General features: G+C 42.0%; 1 protein-coding gene across 1 annotated transcript; it reads left to right on the top strand.

Annotated features, from left to right (window-relative positions):
• Positions 1–419: 419 nt before the first annotated feature.
• Positions 420–20,620, top strand: lhpp (phospholysine phosphohistidine inorganic pyrophosphate phosphatase). Its single transcript, XM_071462568.1, has 7 exons — positions 420–587; positions 876–1,063; positions 1,683–1,836; positions 1,921–1,984; positions 2,084–2,176; positions 4,323–4,414; positions 19,826–20,620. Exons 1-7 carry the CDS (start codon positions 457–459, stop codon positions 19,920–19,922), a joined length of 819 nt encoding a protein of 272 aa, XP_071318669.1. The 5' UTR covers positions 420–456; the 3' UTR covers positions 19,923–20,620.
• The last annotated feature ends 5,001 nt before the right edge of the window (positions 20,621–25,621 follow it).

The raw sequence follows: 25,621 nt of genomic DNA, 5'->3' as shown, positions 1-25,621 counted from the left end.
TATTATCACTCATGCATTCATGTTTAAACAGTATTTTACTCTCTAAATTGTTATTTTAATTATTTTTTTTTCCAAACCTCAAAGTGATTCAGTTGACTGTACTTTAAGAAAATCTAAATCAGCAAATCTTCACATTTCAGAAGCTGAAACCATGCAATCGTAGCTACTGTTGCATGAAAAATGACTTGTCGTGACAATTAATCAGTTAATCAGTCAAAATCTACTAGTGATCTTAGGCTCCTAATGTCGTGTCATTTAGTAGGTAAATTTAGAAAGCACGGCTGAGAGATAAATGTAGGAGAGCTCTAAGTATAAAATTACATTAAATGGAAATACGCAAATAAAGTACAGATCCCTCAGATATGTATGGTTAAAAAAAAAAAGGAAATGTGCTGGCTGTAGAGGTTGACAGCTGTCACCGATTGTGCGCATGCGCTCTGAGGCTCCCACTTCGTCATGGCTGACTCGGGCTGGCCAGGCTGCGCCAGGAGTTTGAAAGGTGTTGTGTTGGACATGTGTGGCGTTTTATACGACAGCGGCGAGGGCGACGGAGTGGCCATCCCTGGTTCCATTGAAGCTGTGAAGAAGTGAGTGAATAATTTAGTGAGTCGCTTCAGGCATTGTGGGAGATTTCAGCTGCATGCATGTTGAGCTCATGGAGCAAAGTGCATGCACTCGGTTATTCACTAAGTGGGTAACTGATTGATATTGTCAGATCCTTTTTAGGCTCCTAAGGGGTCTGAGTGCATATAAGACTGAGGCAGTTGCACCATATTTTTCCAGAATGTGCTAACAGCCAATATCTCACTGTGTCACTGTGTTGAAATAAGCTGTGTGCCCCATCCTCAATCTGACCCCCTGACCCCTTTTTAAAGGCTCAAGGCGTCTGACCTGCAGCTGCGCTTCTGCACCAATGAGACCCAGGCCACCAGAGAGAAGTTCGTAGCCAAGCTGCAAAGACTGGGCTTTGACATCTGTGTGTCTGAGGTCTTCTCTCCTGCTCCTGCAGCAGTAGCAGTCCTCAAGGAGAGGGGTTTGCGGCCGCACCTGCTGGTGTATGATGGTAATGCTTCTCATGTCAGAACTCAGACTATGGCAATATCTCTGGGTTATACTCAGCATCTCATCCTATACATAGTGCAAAAACACACGTACAGTAAATGGCTATTAAGGCTAAATTTTAATGATAAGATCAGACATATACGTCTTTATTTTACTCCTATAGTTTCTTAAAGCAGCTGGACACTGTAGTTTTTTTAGAAAACAGGACCAAGTATGTGGGATTAACTCATAAACTACAGTGACCATATACGCGGTAGTAAAGTCTATCTGGGTAAAGCACTTTGTGCTACATTTCATTGTATGAAAAGTGCTATACAAATAAAGTATGATTGATTGATTGATTGATTGATAAAGTAACTCATTTTTAAAGAATAATATGTTATGAAACAGGAATCAGATAAATCAGGCTTTGGCTACACATACATTACTTACATACAATATAGTGTTGGTTTTGGTCTTCTAATGAAATATGTTGACAGTATGAAAAATATAGAATATCATCAAACTTATCCTTTAAATGACCCAACCCTAAAGAGTTTTACAGGTAATTTCTGTGACACTTTTAAGTGTTAAATTGTGAATTGTGTGTTGTGTTGTGTTGTGTGTTTACTCTACTACAGGAGTTCTCCCTGAATTTGACAGTGTTGACAAGACCAACCCAAACTGCGTGATCATTGGAGACGCAGCTGAAAACTTCTCCTACCAGAACCTGAATGAGGCATTCAGGGTCCTCATAGGCCTGGAGAAGCCACTGCTGTTCTCTCTTGGCCAAGGGTAAACATATATTCAGTTGTCTTTAGTATATTGCTCATCTTACAGAACTAAAAAATGATTTGTGCTGGTTTTCTGTCTTTCTAGGAGGTACTACAAGGAGACAGATGGTTTGAAACTGGATGTCGGGGTTTACATGAAGGCTCTGGAGGTACAGTACTGTAGGTGCATATTGTGCATTGATATGTTCATTAAGAATAGATAACACCTGTTCTGTATATTAAGATTGTTAACTCTTTATTCCCTTCAGTATGCCTGTGATTTAAAGGCTGAAGTCATTGGAAAGCCATCCCCAATGTTCTTCCAGAGTGTTCTCAATGACATGGGGCTTCAACCACATGAGGTATGTAACAACAGCTAAACTGCATGCACAGGGTTGGTGTGCAGTAATTACAATTATTACTTCAGTGTTTGATCTAGGCTAAAATGCTGGGTAAGTTATTGGTCAACTCTCAAGCAAGACATGCTTGATGTTGCATTATGAGTGTCATCATCTGCAATTGTGCATTTGCACGGAAAAGACGACACTGAAAGTGTGAAAGGCTCCTTCCTGCACAAATAGTTTCAGAAAGAATTCTCTTGAGGACTGTTGAAGGATAAAGAGAAGCAACGTGACATCAGTACTTTCTACAGGGCTGTGTTGTTAAGTGTTAACTAACCAAGCACGCAGTTTGTTTTCTTAATGCTGCTTTGCAATTCTCAATTAGAAGCCCAGTGGTATTCCCTTATGTAGATGAACAAATGCAGTGCATACACATTGTACATTTTATTTTGAATTCTCATGGCCTTCACTGCTCCGATATGTCTGTCTTTCTGCTGGTTTTGCAGCTCTTCCTAGCCATAGCAGCCAGCTGTGGTCCTGTTTTTGCCATGTCAGATATGGGTTGCGTAACAACTGCTGTACTTTTATCAAAGAGACATTAAACTATTTGCCACACCTACTAGTTAATAGTTTGCTGTATTTAACCACTGGCAGCAGGAAAAGACTTGTGACAGTGTCTACATGCTGGAAGCTATCATGGAGAAAAGCCAAGACGTTGCCTGTGGTGTATGAACATGTGTTTAATGTCTTACCCTGGTGTCTGCTCATCTCAATACATCTAAAGAAACTGCACCATCACTACCATCTTTTTAAGCTTATCCATATTCAGACCTAGCAGTTGGCACTCTTTCTAAACCTGTATCCACTCTCTGGATTTCCTTTCTTTCACTGAATCATGGGTATATTCATAGCTACATCTGCTTCTCTCTCTCAAACCTTCAGTAACTCACCCTGGCTTTCATGCAGAGAGGGTGGTAAGCATTCCTTGTTTGTTGAGTCACTCACTAATGAAACGGCTCCCTTCCTGCACAACGGTATCATTCCTTTCATACCTCTACAAAACTCAAGAATCCATCTCAAATCAGAAGTCTGATTCCTATCACAGAACAAACATCTGGACTCCCGTTAGGAGATTCAATCTGACACACTCAATTGAGACAACACTCCGCCTGCGTTTGAGGAGCTCTTTATACCAACTCAGGCTTTCTCCCTGACCCTGATCCTCTTCCTGCTTTATGTTCTTTCTGAATTGATAAAATCAACCTTGTGATCTGGCGGTTCTCTTGCTACACAGCCAAGCTAGGTTCTCTTTGTTCATGGCACCTCCTTGATGCTGGGTTCCCACAGTAGTCAGTTCGCGGCCCCCTCCTATTCTCTCTTGACAAACTCACACTGAGATAAAACCCACCCGTCGTTCTGCTCTGTAGCAGCACTTAAAACTAGTTCCTTTTTTCTTATCATGGTAATGATAAGTGTTAAAAGATGTACTTAGTTCTGCTCTTTACTTTCCATTAGCATGTGGTCAACTCTAACCATGCTAACCTTCATGCATTCAGTCTTGCAGCTTATCATGCAACCTTCAGCTCCCAGTCTAATGTAATTTTAGTTTCTATTAAAATACCTCCTACAATGCTTTCTTCCTATTTCCATATTTAAAGTTGTGGGCTGATCTGTGGATCTTTTTTTCTTTCTTATCCATGTCTGCCTTTTTTTAATCCTTACAGTTTATCTAAAAGAAAAAAAAAATCTAATTTTACACGCTAGCAGTAAATGGAGCAAACTCATGCTCATGGAACAAGAAGCACCTGGTCAGTGGAAAGGATAGCTGAGCAGTTTTAATGAGAAACATGAGGAGAAGGGAAGGCGAGCTGAAGTGGATCTGCCAAGTGCAGTGATCCTTAGGTGGGAGGCAGGTACAACAGGAGGAGATAACAGCTGGCAAAATAAAGATACATATCCGAATTTTTTGAAACATTGCAGTCACATCACATATAAGTGTCACTAACTCATAAATTTGTTCAACAAGTACTATTAAGGAAATGGTAATTTGATCCCTGCAGTCTCCTTGCAGGTACCATAGAGGTGAAATGAATTTTCTTCTCTGAGAGTGAGAGCACTAAATTCTAATGTTGTCCCTTTCTTTCACTCCTCCCTCCTACACTGCCAGGCTTTGATGATCGGGGACGATCTGGTGAACGATGTGGGTGGGGCCCAGCACTGTGGAATGAAAGGGGTACAAGTCAGGACAGGCAAATACAGGTCAGTAACGCCCTGATTCCACCAATAGATCGTTAGAGTGATTTATGGTTTCCTTGACACGATCCCAACTTGAACATGACTCCCCGTTGACCACCGCTGACAGTGACAGGTGTCCCTATTTGTCAGTCAATCCATCCTTTAACCACTATCTGTTGAGGTATCTCTGACCGGCTTGTTTTCAGGATTAATCAGTGCTTTTAGACCTGGAGGTAAAAATGGAAAGATATATATTTTCGAATCTTTTTGCTTTAAGAAAAGATTTAGCGCATGTGAAGAAAAAAATCTTAAGTAACGGATCAAAATGTTTCAATTTCTTTGAAAATAAATTTGACTACAGTTTGTATATACTGTGAAACTTGTCTGACCATATTACAAAATCAGGAAAAAAGTCTATTCATCTATATGTCAGCAGAGGGCACCCTTACATCAGGATTGTGACCCAGAGTTTCCTCCACAACACACAGACTTCCTGTGAGCCAACCACTTCATTCTTCAGTCCTCCAGATTTGTTTATTTGATTGAGAATCCACCAGAAATAGCTTTATTCTCTCCACATGTTGAATGCTCGTCAACCACAAGGTCGTAGTCACTGAAAGATTTATGGTCCCCAATCTGGAGATTACTGGGGCGCCTTACTTATGGTGTAATTACAGAAACATATGGTTGATTATTTTAGAAGATATATGAAGTGCTTATGGAATGAGGAAAGGGGAAAAGTGACTGGGACACTGTTATGCAACCACAAATTATATCACATATATGGTGTACCTCATAATGTATGTTCACAGTCATACGGTAATTGGTGTTTCTAATGGTTTTTCTGCATGTAATACTACGAGAGCCCTAGATTTTATATGTGTACTTAAGAAATATTTATAGAAATAGAGGAGAAATCCTGAACATTTTTTATTTTACACTTGCGGTGCTGGTCTTCAAAACCTCCTTTTTTCACCCCTTATCTCATTTCAAACCCAGCACCACTTACTGTGACGCAGCAGTGGAACAAGAGTTTAGATTATTTACTCAAGTTAAAGTAGGAATACCACAACGTAAAAAAGTCTTATCAGCAAAATGTACTCACATAGAATCGTCCCTTTCAAAATAAATTATTCATAAATACTTGTACAAAGCGTTTTAATCTTTTACTTGTTCGCTGTGGTGTAGATTAACTAACTACTCTTCTACTGTAAACTGCTATACTAGTGCGTCTTCGTAATTTCAGGTAGATTAATATACTAGATTGCATCATAATTTCTGAGTTTATCTCAATAACTGGTAGCTACAGCTGTCAGATGCACATAGCTAAATAAAAGGTGCAATTTTTCCTTCGTAAATTTAGTGGGACAGAAGTATGAAGTTGCATAAGATGGACATACTCAAGTAAAGTACATATTCCTTAAAATTGTTGCAGATCAAAATAAACACACTTTGTTATTTTCCTGCCTTGCTGTAGAGGACATCAAACCTCTTTCCTAACATTGCTCCAATTTTGTTTGGCTATAAACCACCGATTAGTCTGAAGAGTATCATGCTTGCTGACCTGCTCCACTGCTGTGCACTGGCATGCAGGTCTCAGTCATGTGACCAGAGAACGCTGAGTAATCTGCTTGAGCATCAGTCAGCTTTAATCCTATACTAAGGCCTCAGTCACTCACTGTACAACCTGTCCTGTGTCTGCACAGGGTTATTCTTGTGTGAGTGACGGGAATATGTGGGTGTGTGTTTCCACTTTCCTCTGATTTCGTGTGTGTTGCTGGCGTGTACGTGCATGCATGCGTGTGTGCTTATCTGTGCTGTAGTATGTGTGCCCAGAAGCCAACAGTATGGAGTGTCTCAGTCATCACAGGTATAGAAGGCTGAACTTTTTCTCAGGATCCATCTGGTTTATGTGACTCCGCAAACTTCTCCCAGCAGCTCAGTTGTGTGTCCAGTGTTCTGACAGTCAGTGTGTATCTTAGATACTCAACTACACACAGGATAAAGCAGATAAAATGATTTCACTGCTGAACTCAGAGGGTTCTTTTTTTTTTTTTTTTTTTTTTGTTTAGAGTAGAGAGACTGGTCAGAAGAGTGGGCTGTGTCCCACAGAAGAACATACGTGGGAAGAGTATTGTGTTACATGACGTGTTTTGTTTCAGCTGTGGTGGTCTAGATTTATGGACTGATTGGTGAATGGAGTTTAGATTGAGAAACATACGCACACTTACTGATTGATAGTTATTATATAACAGACTCCATGTTTTTACAGTACGGTAAAATAACACTGAAATCCAAAGTGCTATATTTAGGACTGCAGTCAAGGTTCTGAAGTTATAGTTTCACTTTTTTTTTTCTTGCACAAGATATTGCATCATGTCTGTATGTGAGCAGTAACAGAAGACACTTATCTTTGTGATAGCGGGGTTTTTTTTCTGAACCTAAGCTAAACTAGGAAGTAAAAATTGTGCATCAAATGAGAATGTGTGTCTCTAAAATGAGCTGTCGTTTACTCATTAAACATACACACCTCATAATATCCCACATCCGTCCCCACACTTATTAGACTATATATACATGCCGTGAGAATGGGAAGAGAAATGGTGACATTAACAGTGTGTCTGTGGGACCCTGAGTGATGGGGAGACGTGAGATTTAACATTGTTTAGCCAAACAGGCCCAGTGAACCCGGGCTTGCTGGGAGCAGCTATAAACCCTCAGTCAGATCTATGAAAACACAGCTGTTTCCAAGTCAACCAGATGCTGCGCAGGCCTCCAGTTCCCATCACGCTTGGAGAAAAGACTGCTTCAAATACCTCAGGCCCGGTGACAAGACAGGAAGGGAAAAAGATACAAATCACAGACAAATCTAATCATATCAGCTTACTTTAAAAAGCTTTTGACTTGATGTGCTCTCAGCAAAGACTGCATAAGATCTGAAATTCTTTAAGCCTTATTGAGATCTGCAAGATGCAGAAACTTTGTATGTTTTCATTGTCATACATTCTGAACTCTTATGCATACAAATGCATTTATTATTAAAGTTTACCTTCATTACTTAAAAATGTGCCTTTCATAAGACTTTCAGACTTAATTCTCAGTATTTTAGGATGTCAGGTTTGAGTAAATGGAAACAAGTTATTTCACATTTTAATGCTCACTGTACTTTTTAATATGATGCACAGTACATGAATGTGCTTATTATGTCATGGCGATGGCTCCTGCAGATTAAATTCAGGAGCGTGGGCTCTATGCAAAGTGATATTACAGTGCCCACAAATAACGGCTGTTAGGACTATAGGTGTAATATAGGGGTGATTTTAATAGTAGTGTCAGGGGAGTGGTCTGCCAGCAGTCAGCTTTCCCCTGTTCTTAAATAACGAGCGGAGGTTAGTGCACTTCCCTCATGGGAGCCAGAGAACCCTTTGCTCTTTAATGTAGAACAGGTTTGCAAAGAGGGGCCTACCACCAAAAACTGGTTGGAAATTAGGGAGTAGAGTAGTTTGACTGCTGATGTTAATCAGCTGCATGGGAACAATCTGCCGACACTGCGCTCTTGTCCAGCCCCTGCTCAGCCTTTCAGCTTTGGAGTTATGTGTTGAATTTAGCCACAACATTAAAGCTGCATATATCAAATCTCAATACCTCAATACTGAATTTTGTCCATAGCACAGAGTATCTGCAACCCCTGCAAGTGGAACATCTGGTTAGGTTCTAGCTCTTGTTTGCTTTATCTTCAATGTCTTGATTTATATTGTTGATCACTTTGATAAAGCCCTTCTGTCTTTAGGAAAAGCTGAACATTGTTGCATATCAGAATTTTGTTAATTTTGTTAAAAAGGAATGGGTTTAATAGAAAAGTGTCTATAATTAGAACAAAACGTGGTATTAAAGTTGAATTAATTTATGTTTTGGTATTTTGGTGGCAGAGCAATATTCATTTAAAGTCATGTCTCCAGCCACCTAGCAAATGCAAGTCCAATATTCAGACTCATTTTTGCTCTGGTTTAGTTTCCATCAACTGAGGGAAATGTCTGGTTCTTTAGCTGCTAATGTTCACAGCTAGTCACTAACTTTGAGCGTACCATTTGATCATGGACAGATAGCAAACAGTGAGTATATTTTCCTGCTGTGGTTGAAACGAGGTTGATGTGAGCAGTAAAAGTAAAATTGCAGCATAAAACCTAAACAATGAGCTGATAGATGCTGAAACTGCCCTGCAGAGTTGAGTAATTTTTTTCTGTGGTTTAGTCAGTACGAGTGACCCCTTACACCATTTGATCCATTGTTGATATTAAAGTATTTATATCTTTGAAGGAGTGTTTTTACAGAAAAACCTAGTTAAGTGCCACCTTGGTATCGGTATCTAACAATGTAGAATGCTACGCAGCCCTAAACAGTACTTGACCTCCTATGTTAATGGTCAAATTGTTACCAATGAACGATACTGGCAGAGCTCTCACATTATGAGTATGTTGTCCTTGTTCTCTCAGTCCTGTACTTCACTCTTGTTTGTGGCCTTGACAGGTCCTCTGTTCTTTGTTTCTGTTCTCTTATCACCGAGGAACTGTGTCAGCAGAACTGGGGATCTTTGGGGCTTCATAAAAGCAAGTCATGTACATTATTATTACATCATGCTGTTCTTTCCTGCACTATTTACAAACCAGTATAATTGCAACTCCTTGCTGACAGAATGAGTTTGTGAATCTTTTAGTCGTGGCATGCTTTCTGTTTCTCTGTAATAATCAGACGTTGGATTTCAAGCTTTCGATTTGCGGTGTATTGACATTTGTAATTCTGCCGAGGAAAAAACAGTATTGATGTGTCAGATACCAACACAGTGTTGGTATGGGTACTTTGAATGAGGGCCAGTGGATTAGAGGAAGTCCTTACTGGATTCTCGTTGGAATCTGGCAGAGAAAACACAGTAAACATTTTCACACAGCAGCAACCATCTTCAAAATGTTCTACATTGTAAACCTCTCCCTGTGGCCAACGCTTGACTGCTAATGTGAGTGTTGGGAAACTGTTTTCCAAGCAGACCGAGCCAGATCAAGCCTCTCCAGAGAGAACTAGTCCCTGATGATACAAACTTTGAACCACTTAGCAGAAACAACACCCTGGTTCGTGCACTTTCTGTCTGCAGCCGTCATAGAGGGACGCAACAGGAAGTGAGCATTGCAGGAGTTCAGTGGCCACGTGATACCTTGCAGATGAGTTATCTGTCAGTGTTTTTTCACAAACATGCTAACATTAGCATGTAAGTGAAAGAACATGCTAAAAAAAACATTTCGAGGGGTTTGATTGCTGTCAGAAATTCTTGACATCTTTGACTTCAAACTTCATCCAGACAACTAACATGAAAGTTTTTTCCCCACTCTGGTTCCCGTAATTGTGGACCGAACAATGCGACATGAGCGTGGCTTTAGCATGTTAGGATGCTAATATTAAGAACTGTCTTTTTTTTCCCCTATGGGAGTGAAGGATTTAAGAATATATAAAAGACAATTGCATTACATGCTCATGGTCTCACTATGACAGTACATTCATACATATGAACATTTTTTCCGCTCCATGATTTCTGTGAACTGTGTAACATGCAGTGTAAAGTACGGGGTTAACCCGCTGCTTATCAACAAAGCTGTTATTCTCATGCAAAAAACCACACGCACACACCGTTTTGTGCACTTTTGTGACTAACATCAGTTAGAACACCCAGTTCTCACCAGATGGTCTGTATGCAAATACTCATAGCTATCACAGTAACTGCTACTGCTATAATCAGAGTCAACAGAACCAGCAGGTCTGAGATAGGTGTAGAATGAGTGTGGAAAGTGTGTGGCTTGTTGCCATAGTGAGGTCCTCTAATTGGACCTATAAAGTCTTTTTTACAGACATCAGGTGGTAGTACTGAATGCTCCAGTTCATTTCTGAGTTAGAGGGCACTGAAAGCTTTTAACTACTCAGGGCAGACTTCCTTCTTAACATCTCCTGACACTAATAAACCATCCCAATCATCAGATTCAGTTCAGGTCAGGTCCAGAGGAATCAGTCACCTGGACCAGCGCTGGCCGAGTCCCTGTCTCCCTCCCAGCAGCCCAGACTGAACTGCCTGTGCACGTAAAGTGTAATGAGTGGGTTATCCATTCCAGATTTCCACTGATACACGTTATGAAGTCATGCGAAAAAAAACATTTTCAGTGCAGCAAGTAGAAGGAAGACTCCTCATTTGGAAAGCAAATGGCCCATCAGCCTGAGCAAACCGATTATAAGAGCGAGGTACAGCTCCCACAGTCGAAAGATCTTTGCTATTAGCTTAATATAATATAGTGGTCGCACAACATGTCATTCTAGCAAGATGCACTGAACATTGTTGCTTTAACTTAACCTCTACAGTGCAAGGCAGGGCATCAGATGCATTCACAAGAACGTAAACTTAATCAAAAAAAGGCCTTAAAGTGTCTGCCCCTGAATTGATTATTTATTGCTAGTTTGATGTCAATCACCTGTTCCAGTTTCTGCTTTTCTGTGTTAATTTAAGTTTTCTTATCTTGTTTGCACTATTTGCAACTTATAATAGGTCTGTTTTTCTCTCTTATGCAAAAGCGAGTTAACGGCTGTCTGCCCTGGATAAACATACAGATTGGATGACTGACATAATGAAAGGCTTTGTGGAAAAGTGTGAAAATTTCACAGCATAATGTGTGTCTGCAGAAAGGTGACGCTCTCCCCCACTGACATAAACAACAGATCCCCGTCCATGTGAACCAAACAGACATGAGATTGAACACAGCGCAGCAGTGTTAGGTTTATGGACGGGCTTTGTCCTTTTGCAGATCTGTGACACTGAACCTTGACAGGGCAGCCATGTATTCTGTGCACGGCTGTGGTTGCAGCTTAATCTCCCTCATAAGATGAGCGCTGCCCCAGGGATGGCTCTCAGGTACATACTGTATTTCAGCCAAGCTTATCTTTCAGTCCTCCACCGGTGTCCTGTAGCCTCAGTGGCTAAGATAATGTACATGGTTTCAGGTGTGTGCCCGTCAGACAGGGAGTGATCATCTGAAATGTATGTGACTTACTATATTTCAATGCATTGTTTGTATGTATCACCCAGACAGTTCTGAAATTGCTCTCACTCCTGAGAATGCCTCTAATTTCCATTTTTGGAGCAAACTTTTGTAGAGCTGGATTTAATGTGCCAGAGTTGGTTATGCTTGAGTAGCAAGATTGTCTGCATTTCTGCTCTGTCTCAACCTTTGCAAATTGTTTTTCTCAGTAGACAAGAGTGTAGGCATTTTATAGTGTCTAGTACAACAGCTCTGTCCCACACCCTGTCCTGTTAACCACTGTTAGCACATTAGTTTTGTGTGTGTGGGAAGGAAGTGAAGTTATCTCGTAACTCTTCTCTGCTGAGGCTGTGAACATAAAAGCTTCTCAACACGACAGCTCCAGTATTTCTGAATGCGTCATTGAGGTCTGTTTGCCTCACACAGACCGTTTACACCAATCCACTGAATCATACTATGTGCACCATATGGCCTTTGAACCGAGGCAGAATCCACAGGGACCCTCTTTTGTGTCTCGGTCCCCCTGGGTCATCAGAGGAACTGAAATCAAGAGCAGTGTGACCCGTCGGGTTTTGTTTGTTCTGCGGCAAAGAGCCAGATTTCGGAAACAGTGTTTAGTTTGTGACTGTCCCCAAGGTAAAACACTGCAGGCCTAGAGCAATAGAGACAATATACATACAGTACATCATCATAGTATGTATATAAAGTCATGTTCTTATTTTGTTTTACAAAACTTTATTCAGCGATAAACCACAAATGTGCACGATGTCAAAACAAGGTATAATGGCAGGATATTCAAGAATGCTGATAATAAAAATGCACATAAGCACAGAGTCTGAGCAGCATCTCCTTTGTCAGTCAGCGGCAGGGCCTTGGCAGGATATTTGCATGGTAAAATAGGAAAATACATGTTGCGTAAGGTTTCCATTTCCATTTCCCTCCTTTTTAAAAGATAACACGTGAAAGCTGGGTTTTGTTGGTTGGATCTCTTTCCAGGCTGCACTCTCCCACCTTATCCATTCATGTCCCGAGGAAGGTGGGTGGTTCATTTCAGCGCCTTGGAATTGCTGCAATTGAAATTTTTACAAATTGCAAAATTTTTGCAGCGTTAAAATTAAGATCTGATGTTTTCTCAAATTGTCTTTAAACACATAGGCTGGATTACATCATATTTCTAGTCAAGGGCAGCATTTACCACAATGACATACAGTCCCGCTAATTAACTTAGTGTCTAATCTGTGTTTTCATCCCATTCCCATGGATTGGAATCGGCAGCTTTGTGGGGAATGTAAACACAATCAATTCTGGGAATGAGTTCCTCATCCAGCCAGCATTCTGTTGCTGGCATGAGACCCAACCCTGCACTGTCTTTTTTTTCTTTGGTCTTTCTGTTCATTCTTCTATGCTTTTAATAGAATATTCCCCAGAAAACAATAGTTTTAAGGTTTGCTTGTTCGCTGTCACTCACAGACAGAAGCTATAATCAACTTGGATTCCAATGGCGACAAAGACTTGTGGCAAGAAGGTCAGAAATGTTCATAGAAATATCTACAAACAGTCCTGTGGCAAAATCCACTTCTCCGCTGTCACAGCCATATACAGTATATTGCCATGTGGTTTGTTGCTAGCGCGGTTTGCCGTCAACTTTCATTACAAACAATTCACTCTAATCGTGATAGCAATGAAAACTGTTTATTTTATAATGTTTTGTCAGAAATATTTGGCAAGAGGGTTTGGAATATACCTAGCATTCAAATGTACATTGGAGAATCCACCCACACCATTGACATCCATTAAAACTGCTGCAAATCCAGGATGATCCATCCTTTGTGATGAAGCTGCCTACAACACTGTTTAATCCTACAAGCAGAGAGTATTTGATACTTAATGCATAGGTTTTCAGTGGAAGATGCTGTTATTTTGTACCATATCCATTTAACAGATAAGAGGTCATTTTAGGTCGCCATGATCAGTTACCTATTGATGCATGTGTGCCACAAAACTAAAATGAGTGTGAAAGGGGTAAAGAAAGATTCGTCCCCATGTGAATCTACAGCATCTTGTTCTCTTTTATTTGAGCTGTGATTTGAACCTTCTGTTTGGATCAGATATACCTGAGATAATAACATAACAAGGCACCACAGATTTAGTAGAGATCCTAGATAGATGTGGCAGTAGCTGCACAAAGAGGTTAAAGAGCTTGATGAGACTCCACTGGGTGCCCGAGCCTGGCCTACCATCCCTCACTACCCTGGGGTGACAGCTTCCCCTGCCTGCAGGCTCCTCTAAAGCCTGCCGTGCGTTATAAGTCAATGAGATATTAATAATTAACCGAAGCTTTTTTTCACAGCGAGACTATACTCCCACAGCGAGACAAAGGAGCCGGTCGGGCCTCGGCCACCGAGCCCCTCGACGGTACTTTTCCACCCGTGAGAGAGAGAAAGAGAAAGAAAGAAAAGGAGTGAGAGTAGGAGAGAATCGGAGAGCTAAAGCCCACAGATGGCAGGCTGAAACATAGCACTGCCTCTTAAATACATGAACACAGGCCCTTAGCTGTTTCAATGGGGATCCAATCCCTCTCGCAATTACCAATAGACAGGCTGCTTGGCTGGGGGGACTTGGGCCACTGCCTGGTTTCTTCTGGAGCCATCTTTCCTCCAAACTGTTTGTGTGTGGTTGCACATGAGCATTTCCATTTTCTGTATTAGAAGCAGGTGACTCAGCAGTCCTTTATCTCCAGCAACGCACTCATACACAGTGAGATAGGGAGATACACACTCACGAATGAACGCTCAGCAAGTCATCAGTGACACGGCTAATAATAATAATAAGCTGAAGAAAAGCGTGTGGTTAGATCTAGGTCACATGAAGCCCTGCATATTGAGCACAACACTGATAGGACAGCTGTGAAATGATAAAGGAAGTTTACTTTTATAAGGATTTGGTCAAATAAACAAGAGCCACTCCTCTTATCAAGTGAAACAGTTTAAAATTCTGTGATGACTTTTTAATAGTGAAATAAAAGCTTTTAATGAATAAATAATAATAATAAAGCTTTAGTGAAATAAAAGCTTTTAATTTCAGGACTCCTAGATGACGTCACAAAACATAACAGAAGAGAAGAGTTCTCGATTGATTTAGCACTGAGCTCCTGTAATATTGTGAGACTCAATGCACAGTTGAAATAATAAAGGATCAAAATCATTGCAGCAAAAGCAGATATATCATCGTTTTTCATATCATACGCTGTTCTTCCTTGTTAAAACCTGGCGCCTGCATTACCCACAATGCAACAGCCTACAGATCGGTTAGATTCAAGCATGTTATGCTAGTAGAGGCTCACCAGATCTAGAGTAAAGTTAAAGGACCACATTAATCATTATGCATGCCCTTTGTAGTTACTACAAACTGTGTTTTTTTTACACAACAACTGAACATTTTGCAAACCATAACGCTCTGCTCCACATTGTTTTTTCTACACATCATTTCCATTCCCTGAATTTATTTATTTATTTATTTTTTTCCCACAAATGAAAATCTATGAGCACACTCTGAACACTACTGTAACAATATCCATAATTAATTTAATGAAATAACATCCAGATTATAATCCACTCATAACAACATATTTGAAACGTGATGATGGGGTGTTAGTCTGAGAAAGAAAAAGGGAACCACTGGTCGAGAGGTTGTTTCAAGAATTTTGTAATTGATTTGCATATATGGAAATGAATGGAAATGAAAGGCAGCACAAATACTTCAGAACATCTAATACACACAGCAGGCATTTGAAACTGTGAGCTGCGTTGTAAACAAGACTTGGATATAAAACCTTGAGAAACACTAGTGTAGTCATTTTACTGTCTCTGAGAGACAGAAGGTGAAGGTTTATGATTTACGTCCTGTTCGTTGAGCCTCAGATGTGTTTGTGGTTGGGAAAGACAGAAAGTTTCCAGTGGGTGGTTTTGTCAGTTCAGGATACTCTCTCTCTATGTATCCCTCTCACACACATTCAATATAACACACATACTCACACACACACACACACAGACATCACTCACTCACAGGAGGCTTTCAGAGAGCAACCGGATGGAAAAAAAAATCAAGTGGCTCTTCATTCTGCAACCAGGGAATCCCCTTTGTGTCCTGCTAGATGGAAAGAATCGTTGCATGTGTAAAGTGTGAAAAGCCATACCGCAGCTGTTTGCTGATCATGACTCAACATTATACAGCCTTTGTACAGTAAAGTGATAACGGCTCCTACACGGCCGCAAACTCAGTAGAGGACGTGAAGGCTCCAGCTTAGCATCTGTCAATTGTTTTGCCATAACACACATTTAACATGGTGGTTTCCCCAGTTCAGTTAGGCTGTTTTCATGAGAGGCTGCAGCTGTATTACCTCAAGGGGGTTATGTGTGTCTTGTTGCAGCTCTGTAAATATCAGGTAGATGAGAAAAGAGAGAGCAAAAGTGAAGCTGAAGTGGATGATGATGATGATGATGATGATAAAACCAGGCTGGAGTATCTCAATTGGCTGGAGTCTTCTACTTTTTCTCCTCCGCTCTTTCTGATTCTCCCATCAATCTCTCCCATGACCTTTTATTTATAACCGAAGGGGTCGAACTGTGATCACACTCTCACCCTCAAGGCCAAGACTCCTGCAACACCACTGGAGCAGCAGAAAACATGCAGCCACACACCTTCCCCTTCCCCCCCACCAGTGTATGTGTGTGTGTGTGTGTGTGTGTGTGTGTGTGTGTGTGTGTGTTAGTATCTCATGTCACAAGGCTTGGCTGAACATAAAGGCTGTAGTTATAGCCGGGCTGTGTTTTCCTTCGGGTTATGGTGATATAGTCTGCCTTCAGTGTGAGAAAAGGCAGTGTTATGGCTGATGGTGCCTTCACTAGTCTGGTATGAAAAACACACTTCTACACAATGAACTGGGCTGAGTGTTTTTCCGTCTCTCACTGGCAGGCTGAATCTTTTCCTTTCAGCGATTCTGTAGCACTCATAAATGTCATTCCAAGTTGTAAAGCCAGGTGACGGCACACTTTACAAAATACTGAGGGTGTTACCGTTTCATGTATTTGGGGCAGAGGATTTTACACAGGAAATAACATCGTAAAAGCTTAGTGCAATTATAATTTTTATGTCTTCAGTGACATGCCCACTTGCATTGCATTGAAATACTTTTGCTTAAACCAATGCACCTGTAGTTTAGGCACAAACGATTTGTCCTCTTTGGGGCTGTTACTTGTTGCTTATTACTTAAAAATGAAGGCTGCTTACCAGAGCTGTAGTTTCTATGAGTAGTCTGCAATATTTTGCCTGCACCCAGTAGAAGATCTACAATACCAACAACAGGAATTCAAAGTTATTTCAAAGCTTAAAGTTTGCTAAAAAAAAAAAAAAAAAAAACCAAGATATTTCTGTGTGTTGAAATCCAGCTGCTGGGAACCAGACTTGTTTCCAGCCACGTTTCCCAAAAGCTGCTCTGCCTGCTCGCTCTGTCACTGCCTTCAGACCAAAACCTTGCTCTGAGTGTCATGTCAGGTTGAACTCCTCATCTGCGCCTCCATGCATGCCTTATCTGATCTATCTGCATTGTGGCAGGCAAAAGGTACACTCGGCACGGGTGAAGAGGTTAAGAGAGAAGTGTAAATCGAAATCAGGTGTGTGACAGTTTTGCTTCCTTCTTTGCACACGTGTGTGTCTTTTGTGTCTGTCCCAGTGTGTTAAGCATTAATGTGATAGGAAGGCTGCCGTGCCTTTCACCCCGCGGTCAGCCACCTCGACAATGAACTGAATATATCTGCACAAAACAAAGAATCCCAATGTTAAACAACCTCCTTTCTCCTAAATTTCTGTGTCAGTCCTAATCTATCTTTGTCTTTTATGCACAGCTGACTTTCACACACAAGCGCACTCGGTGTATGAGTCATTGGTATCCACTTTCATTTCACGGAGGCACGGCCTGTCCTTCTAAAAAAATATATCTCTGTGTTTTATAGAGCCAAGTATCATGTAATATATCTCTTCATATGACACTCTAAGCCACTATGATCTTATATTGCCTGAGCAGTATATACATGATACCCATGTTCTCGTGTCCAGCTTGCACAGCTGTTTAATCCACTGTCATGTCATAGCTGTTGTAGGGGATTAGAGGTGAATGTACCTGTTTTTATAGCACATGGGGAATCAGATTATATGTTGACTGAAATGTGGTGTGGAAAGAGAAGGTTTTATTTTAGTCCTTTAAAATATACTCAGCATACATAACTTGAAAAATCCCAAATTCCCAAAGGTGACATCTTCACCTCCATCCAAAACTCTATACTGCTTCTGTAGCTCTTTTCCCACTCGCAAACCCAAACCTTGCGATCCTCTACTAACTTTCTGGTGAAGTTTGTTAGTCTTTCAACATGGTAGCAGCTGTGTTGAACTAAATTCTTGGCTGCTTTTCATCTCCTGCCTCATAGCTGACCTCATCCCCTGCATGAAGGCTGTGCAGTGTCCATCGAGCTTGGGGACCAAACCTATCTCTTCACGTGTATTGATATTGCATTGACCTGAAGGACACGCAGCGGGCTGCAGATTACCTCATCAGTAACACTAGCTGCATTGTGCTGAATTTTGCATGGTCACATTGACCTGGTTACTTCTACATTATTCATGGCAATGGGAGGAAAGCAGCAAAATGAATACACACACACACATGCATGCATGCATATCTAACAGGCAGAGGCAAAGGGAGATTTAAAAGAGCATCAGGTTGGCAAGACAGTGTGGTCAATGCTGTTGGCCTCACCGTTTGAAACATAAGAGCCATGTGACTAGGTCGCTTGTGTGTTCGTGACTGTGCGTGCGTGAGTGAACTCAATCAGTCCGGGCAGAAAAGGGTGAGGGAGTAATCCAGCACAGGAGACATAACACCTCGACCATTAGCAGACCATCTCACATAACCCAAGCGCTGGTGGCTGACAGACGTGCGTAAACACATGGCACCGCTTCCCCGTATTCACCGCCGCCTCAGTATTCAACGCCTCTCCTCACCCCCACCCTCACAGGCCTCTTCTTTCTGTCTCTACACTTGGGCGGCTCACAAATATTTGCAATGGTCCTCTGCAAGCTCTCAGAGGGCAGGATTAATGGTGGTGTGTGCCGCACACCCTGGGCCAGACAAAGCCTCCCCATCTGGAGCTCCAACCCGTGACTGGGGAACAGAGGCAGCACACAGAGCCCGGTCGAGGCAGCCCGCCGAGGGTGGATCTATAGGCACCACTTCATAAATGAGCAGGAGTCGTGGGCAGTCCTGCAGATGAATGAAGTGGGCGTCTCCTCTCTTTTGATGTGATGGGGAGGAAAAGGGTCCTGCATGCCGGCCTGGGCCTGGTGCCACGCCAAATGGATCACATTTCCCCTACCAGCTGATTAAACAGCCATATCTGCATCCATCACTGGGCACTGAGCCAAACTATGGCAAAAGCCAGGGAGGGGGAGATAGGCAAGGCTGTCCCATACCTCCTACAGACTTTCCACTATGTAGGAAACCAGGTTGGAACCAGATTATGATCACAGCCTTGGTCAGTGGTTCCTGACATTTTTGGCCTCATTTCATGTGGCCTGTAGAAGTTAAATTATTCAATATGATATATTCAATTGTTGAAACTGTATTTCCATAGAGGCTTGCTGCTAGCGTGGCTGAAAAGCCTCCTTCGTATTCCTATATTGCATATCTTACAATTAAGTCCTACCCTCCCTTGTTGGAAACCACTGACCTAAGTCACCAAATTATTCTCTTGCTTTTATTTTAAGAATCGGGTATTTTTCGAATTAGCAGTTCTCATTAAAGTCCCCAGTTGGTCTATTTTAGTTGCCTACAGATGTACTAGAAAGGTCTGGAACACTGTGTGACCGCTGGTGATAGAGGCAGAAAACATGCACTGCAGGGGCTTTTGGCAAGCAACTGCACACACACCTTGAAGTGCGGAGATAGCAACACGGCAAAAAATTTAATGGAGAAGCCAAATTTTTATTAGGTTGCTGTTGATCATAAGTCATAAGTGAGCTCTTATGATCATTCAGAGGGGACATAGATGCTATTTATTACCAAAACTTTCCCCTTAAGCTTGCCTGTAGAGTAATTTTGCTCGGTTCTGTGTAAGCGTTGCCTTTCCTGAATCTTCTCAGCCCATCATGTCCTGCTCTTTTCCAGTTTATACACTCAGTATTGTTAATGTGGCTGATAGCATCAAACCGCTGGTCCCTCTTGTTTACTGAGCCTTGTGCAGCGACTTGTTTGTTCCTGTTTCTTCCTGTTTTGCGTGTCCTTAAGCGTGTGCTTTTGCTTCTCCTCCCTCAGGCCCAGTGATGAGAGGCACCCAACGGTGACGGCCAACGGCACTGTGGACAACCTGGCCCGGGCTGTGGACATGATCCTCGGTCAGAGGGGGCACTGAGTGGAAGGCAGTGGACACTGGGAACTCCTCCACTTACTGTGACCCTGGGTGACACAGGCTGGTTTGCGGTAGTATTTTCATATAGCTCTAAGTGTCGTTTCTGAGGGGAAGGGTGTGTTGCATCAAGGTATTTCAACAAACTTGTGAAAACGGCACTGAACTAAAATGCCATACAATACTGTATATCCTGTAACCGTCACAACTCCTTGTACTGTCAAATATGGTAAACACCCACCCATCTGGTGGTCTACACAGTGTGAACTACAATGAAACTCGGAGGATTACCCAGGTCTGCAAGAGATAGTCTTTAGAGCTGCACTGTGCATCTGCCAGTACATGACTAGCGTAGATAAGATACCTCAAGTTGACATGAATGTGCCTGTAACCAGCTGCTGACTGACAGTTAGAGGGGAAAGTAAAGCTGTGTGTTTAGACTCTAATGTTACACGGTCAGATTCTTCTTGGAGCTGCAGTAAGCAGAGACAGTTTGTTGTCAAACTGGAAATGCACAATGGAAAGCCAGGTGTAGATCACTTTAACATGCACTGATTAATGTAAGTAGCCTGTTATATGTAAGTAATGTTGTTGTCACTCACTCCCTTAAAACAAAACATGCACAATCTTAAAGAAGCCGGGAGTTGTCAGTAATGTGAGTATTTGGCTTTGGTTATTATAAATAAAGTTATTTTAGTAGTCTATGAGCTGTTGAAAACATTTGTCTCCCTGAATTTGCCAATTTGTCTCAGCCATTGTCACAGAACTTAAAAAAAAAAAAGAAAGAAAAAAAAAGAAAAGGCCCAAGGTCTCTAAGCACTGGGGAAAATTTAGCCTTGGCTCTGGTTTAAACTGGAATCCGTATCGGAGCAGCTTTTGTTCTACAAAAACAAATGGCTGAAAATGGGAAGTGAGCCGGTCTGAGAGATGATAAATGCAGAACTCAGCCGAGTGTGATGAATTACACTGGTGCTCGAGCTCGTGTTTCTCCCTCTGTAAACAAAAATGAAACGAGCCCTCCATCATCGGTGAAGAATCGCATATACTTCAACTGCTTATCTTTATTTACTTGACTGCTAAACCGCCTCTGATGGGGACTGTCCTGTCATAGTTACACTGATAATGACCTCTTAGACGTATTGCATTCATTTTAGTATCTATAGTGAGGTTAAATAAGATGATGAAGGGGGGGAATTGGTTATTGGGCTCCTGTGTGCCAGCTGGATCATTGAGGCCTCTGGAAGTGGGGCGTAAAACAAACGATTCTCCATCGCTGCCCCGAGGTTTCAGTGTACCAAATAGATTCATCAAGAACAAAAGCCCATTGCCAAGTGATTCATTGAGGTCTTTCTGGTTCACTTCACCATTAGCTGACACAAGCTTGAATGTTATTGGGCAATTAGAGGTAATGAAATGCTACGAAGGATTATGAAACAGTGGTAGAGCTGGGTGCACCACTCCTATTTCTGATTTGGAAATACGTATTAATGTACATGGCAAAGTACTAGCAGCTGGTACCCAGTTTCTAACAGCTTACACATTGTTTGACTCCATGGTTTGTCCATTATATTACTGCCCGTCGGCCTTGCATGGAGCTATTAAACATGCTTTTGACTACTCTCGAATGAATTCAGTTGGCTTTAACTTGGTTATTTGTCATTCTCCAGTTCATAGAAGTGGAGTAATTTTTAGGAATGTAGGCCACAGTTTTCAGCACCTCCTCTTGGCAGGTTCATCATCACTAGGTGCTTAACACAAGCACACACACACACACACACCCCAGAGCTAGCTGGTCGTTAACCACACCTCTAAGGCCGGCCTGAGGTCATCCACCCATTTCACACAAGTTACAAATTAGCAACAGTTTACCTCTGCAAGCTGCCACGATGGGTAAACACTGATATATTCCTCCTGCAGTGCAGCATATTGATTCCTTCACTGCAAAGCAAGATTATCTTTGGAATAACAGAGATGGCCTCTTTTCAGGAGACATGTCTGGGCATGTATGACCTCACAGCCACAGGACAGTATGGACAGTCAAATCCCTGACTGCCTGGAGCTGTTTGTTGTGCTGATTTTCCAGTTGATACATTAATTTGTCACCTTTGTACTTTGTGTCCAAATTGCATTTGGTGTTTTGTCATAATGTGTTACGTGACCGTGGTTAACCTCATTGCTGACATGCATTAAGTGTACTTGCTCTCAAGTAAACACGGTTCTGAAGCGATTGGCCTCTTAATCACTTCAGTCAATCAGCAGGAAAATGAACAGAGAACAGTTTTAATCATTGTTTGAAGTAATTTATCAAATATAAAATGTTTTTTTTATAGGTTCTTGCTTCTCTAACGTAAGCTTTCACATAAAAACGGTGATAGAGTCATTGCAAAAGCACAAATTACTTCAAACTTTACCATTTGATGCCTCAAGCTGATGCATATTGGCAAAGAAGTCTTCATCAAACCTGTGTATTCACAGCTTTTCTCTGTCTCATATCATTATAAAACAAATCCCTTTGGGTTTTTCACAGTTTTTCAGACAAAATAAGGATTTGGAAGACAACACATTGGACTGTGGGAACTTGAAAGTAGCATTCATTCTTATTTTATGTGACATTTTAAAGACTAAACAATACATTACAATCAGTTCATTCAGAAAAATCGTAGTCATGAACTTCTTGCAAAAATCACTCCCATGAAGTTGACTTGATTCACGGCACACTTGAGTTAGACGTACATCTCTTAGTATGGGCTTCCACTCACACCAGGACACAGTTATGACCGTGTGCGAGAGCGTCCCCGGGTCATTAAGCTGATGATCTCATTTTCATCTGATGCTGACTGACACCTCAGGGACGCAAAGCCCTCCAGCGTGTGATTGTCAGGAGGCAGAGGAGAATGTGGCTCTGTGTTGAATCTGTCCTGGTTAATCTCCAGCATCCAGCGCCAACACTGCGCTTACTGTGCAAAGTTGCGTTGTAACTTAATCCAAAAAAAACTTGTGGTTCTTTTTTTTAAAACAATGTCATGAAACAGAATCAGTGAGCTGCATCAACTCTTTCTTGTGTTTACATAAGAAACTAAACTTTTTTTTTTTTTTAATTCTATATGATTATAAAGTAAAATCTTAGGGCCACTGAGATCATTCCACATCTTTACAGAGTAGACTCTACACACAGTGCTGGAGTGTGTCTCTGAGCAAACATTCATATAGGTTTTTATGTCATCTGTTTGGGTTAGGCTCCTCTTACATGGCACACACACTGCTGCTCTTGTAACACACCTGCATTAACCCACCTTAACAACTGCCAGCTGTGTGTTACCTTGAACTTTCATCTCTTCTCATTTGGTTCTTCCTGTTTGACAGGAAATGGTGGGTCAGCTGACCAGACAACGCCGCACACCTGCAGCCCTAAATGCGCCGCTATCCGTGGAAACATGCGCTTGTTTTGACAGCAGCCAGTTATTTGTCCCCTCCCTTCTGTGTGTGGAGCACCGCTCCATGTGGAGGCCTCTTTGCTCGTACTCGCCAAGCCACATGGTTTCCCCACATTTCATCACTCTCCTTCCCCCGTGGGCAGCCGTGCCGACAGCACTTGGTGGCGTAGGAGGGCCCTGAAACTTCAGAGGTTGTCGGGTTTGGAAGCAGAGGCCTGAATTTCCTCCGCGACCCCACCCCATTCCTCCCTCAGAGTCTTTACAAGCAATCTGAGAAGTGTCTCAGTTCATACACAGAGCAGTCTGTGCTCTGCTGACATGGCCACAGCCGTCACAGGCCCCTCCAGGGGCATGACCCCTGCTCAACTGTCCACTAAAGCCTCAGAGGCTTGGCTCCCCAGACAAAGCATGACCCCATGATGTCATACCCAAGCGCGTGCGTATGTATAATCTGGCAGAAAGGGTGGTCGTATGTCACCATGCAGTGTAAACTAACTGTCTTGGTCTGCAAAAGGTTTGAAGGCTTACAGCTGACCTCAATTTTAAAGCTGTCTGTCCCTGCTGGGGATCTCTCCTGTGAGGGTGTCCAGTTGCCTTTTGTAAAAGGCAAAGGATTCAGTCGGAGTGTTCACCCTTTAGATCCTAGTCATCTCGCTGAAGAGACGCCTCCTGGACTGAATTTTAGATCTATTGATGCCTGTTTTATGCGAGAAGGCTTGTGTGACCTCGATGCATCTCCTCTATGTAGGTGGAGGCTGTTGCTCGTCAGACATAACACTGGCTGAACTTTAAAAAGACAGTTGTACCTCACGCTAGTTTGTGGTTTGGTCTTGCATGAATCTAACAAAGTGTGTGGGTGAAATTCAACACAGCAACTACTTGCAAATATGGTGGTGTAGTGATTCAATGCATATGAACACAGGCCAAAAAAAAAAAAAAAAAAAAAAGTAGAAAGGCAGTTTAGGGTTTTTGACTTCTTTTAGAGCTCAAGGTGAAGTTTTTGCTCGCCAGTAATTCACACAACACTTGCTGAACTGGAAATGTTCTGTGGCTGGGTGGTACTGCTAAATTGCTTTTCGTCCTGACCACATTTGAGCTGCCAAGCGGAGGTAGGCAGCAAACCCAAGAGCTAACGCCAACATTTAGTTTCACGTCTCTTTCTGTTTGATTTCGTTTATGTGAGATGTTCCACTCCTGAAAAAAAGAGTCATTTTCAAAAATTCTATTTTCCTGTTTTTGAGGTTTGATTTTCTTTCTTCCTTTGTGAAAACGGAACATCTCAACAACATCACAAACCATTTGCAGTCGTTTTAATATATACATTTAAAGAAATGATAGCACTTTGTAAAGAATTGTAATAATGGTATTACCCCCAATAGATGACTTAAAATTCAGTTTTAAAATATTAATTGTTAACATGTGGAGGCAAATACCATTAAAGTAACCTTGTCATTACAGGAAAGCATACAAGTGTGTTATGCACCAATAATGCATCTGAAACTTGGGCATCTCCTCTACTGTGGGACATCTGCTGCCTAAACACTGGATGAAGTGTGATGTGAATGATCATTAGAGCAGACAGGAGCGTGCATAACCTCCAGTGACAGTTCAAGAATGACCCACCACCCTGTTGTGTGGGTGCTGGTGGGGGTTGTGGACGAGTGTTGCGCAGAACATTGGCATGGCTCGCCCCTCCTGTTGTACTCCTATCTCCTCTCCGAACACAGCCTCCTTTCACTTCTGTCACTCCGCTGATTAAAGGCCGGGGGCCCTCCGTGTGTCGGTCTGCCACACAGCACGTTTACAAGGTTTCTTTTTAGCCATTTTCTTCTCGACTCATTACCCGAAAAGGGCTTAACTGGTGGAAAGGAGCGGCGCGCATGCACCACAGGCAGAGTGTAAATATGACCTCACTGCGCAAGCATACACATTCTCATGCAACAGCATAATAATCCAGTCCATTATAAGAATATGCTTTGGCCTTGTAGGTAAGTTGAAACCCACAGTTATGCTCAGTGTGATATTTGAACCTGTGAGCACGTCAAGCAATCTTCAAATTACTCTGCCACTCTAATGAGGGGACTTACAACACCTCAGTGATACTTAATGCTTTCAAAGAATGACAAGCATCGTCGCAAGTCTGAACAAACAGCGAGAAGGGGTTTGCGTCTTGGACTAGTGAATCAAAAAGTTAATGACGGTGTGCACAGGCACCAGAATTGGTCAGGGGAAGCAGACAAACAGAGCAGCAGCAGCAGCAGCAGCCCTGAC

Source organism: Trachinotus anak, unplaced genomic scaffold (genome assembly GCF_046630095.1).
Source record: "Trachinotus anak isolate AG129_WGS33_773 ecotype Australia unplaced genomic scaffold, CSIRO_AGI_Tana_v1 ptg000025l, whole genome shotgun sequence".
NCBI classification, from domain to species: domain Eukaryota; kingdom Metazoa; phylum Chordata; class Actinopteri; order Carangiformes; family Carangidae; genus Trachinotus; species Trachinotus anak.
This window is presented reverse-complemented; position numbering and strand designations above follow the sequence as displayed.

What these genes read in the sequence shown, in the direction of transcription:
- lhpp (XM_071462568.1), top strand. Translation starts at nt 457, where the DNA reads ATGGCTGACTCGGGCTGGCCAGGCTGCGCCAGGAGTTTGAAAGGTGTT. An exon ending in CTGTTCTCTCTTGGCCAAGG is followed by an intron (nt 1,837 to 1,920) that starts GTAAACATATAT and finishes CTGTCTTTCTAG; the next exon opens with GAGGTACTACAAGGAGACAG. An exon ending in GTCAGGACAGGCAAATACAG is followed by an intron (nt 4,415 to 19,825) that starts GTCAGTAACGCC and finishes CTCCTCCCTCAG; the next exon opens with GCCCAGTGATGAGAGGCACC.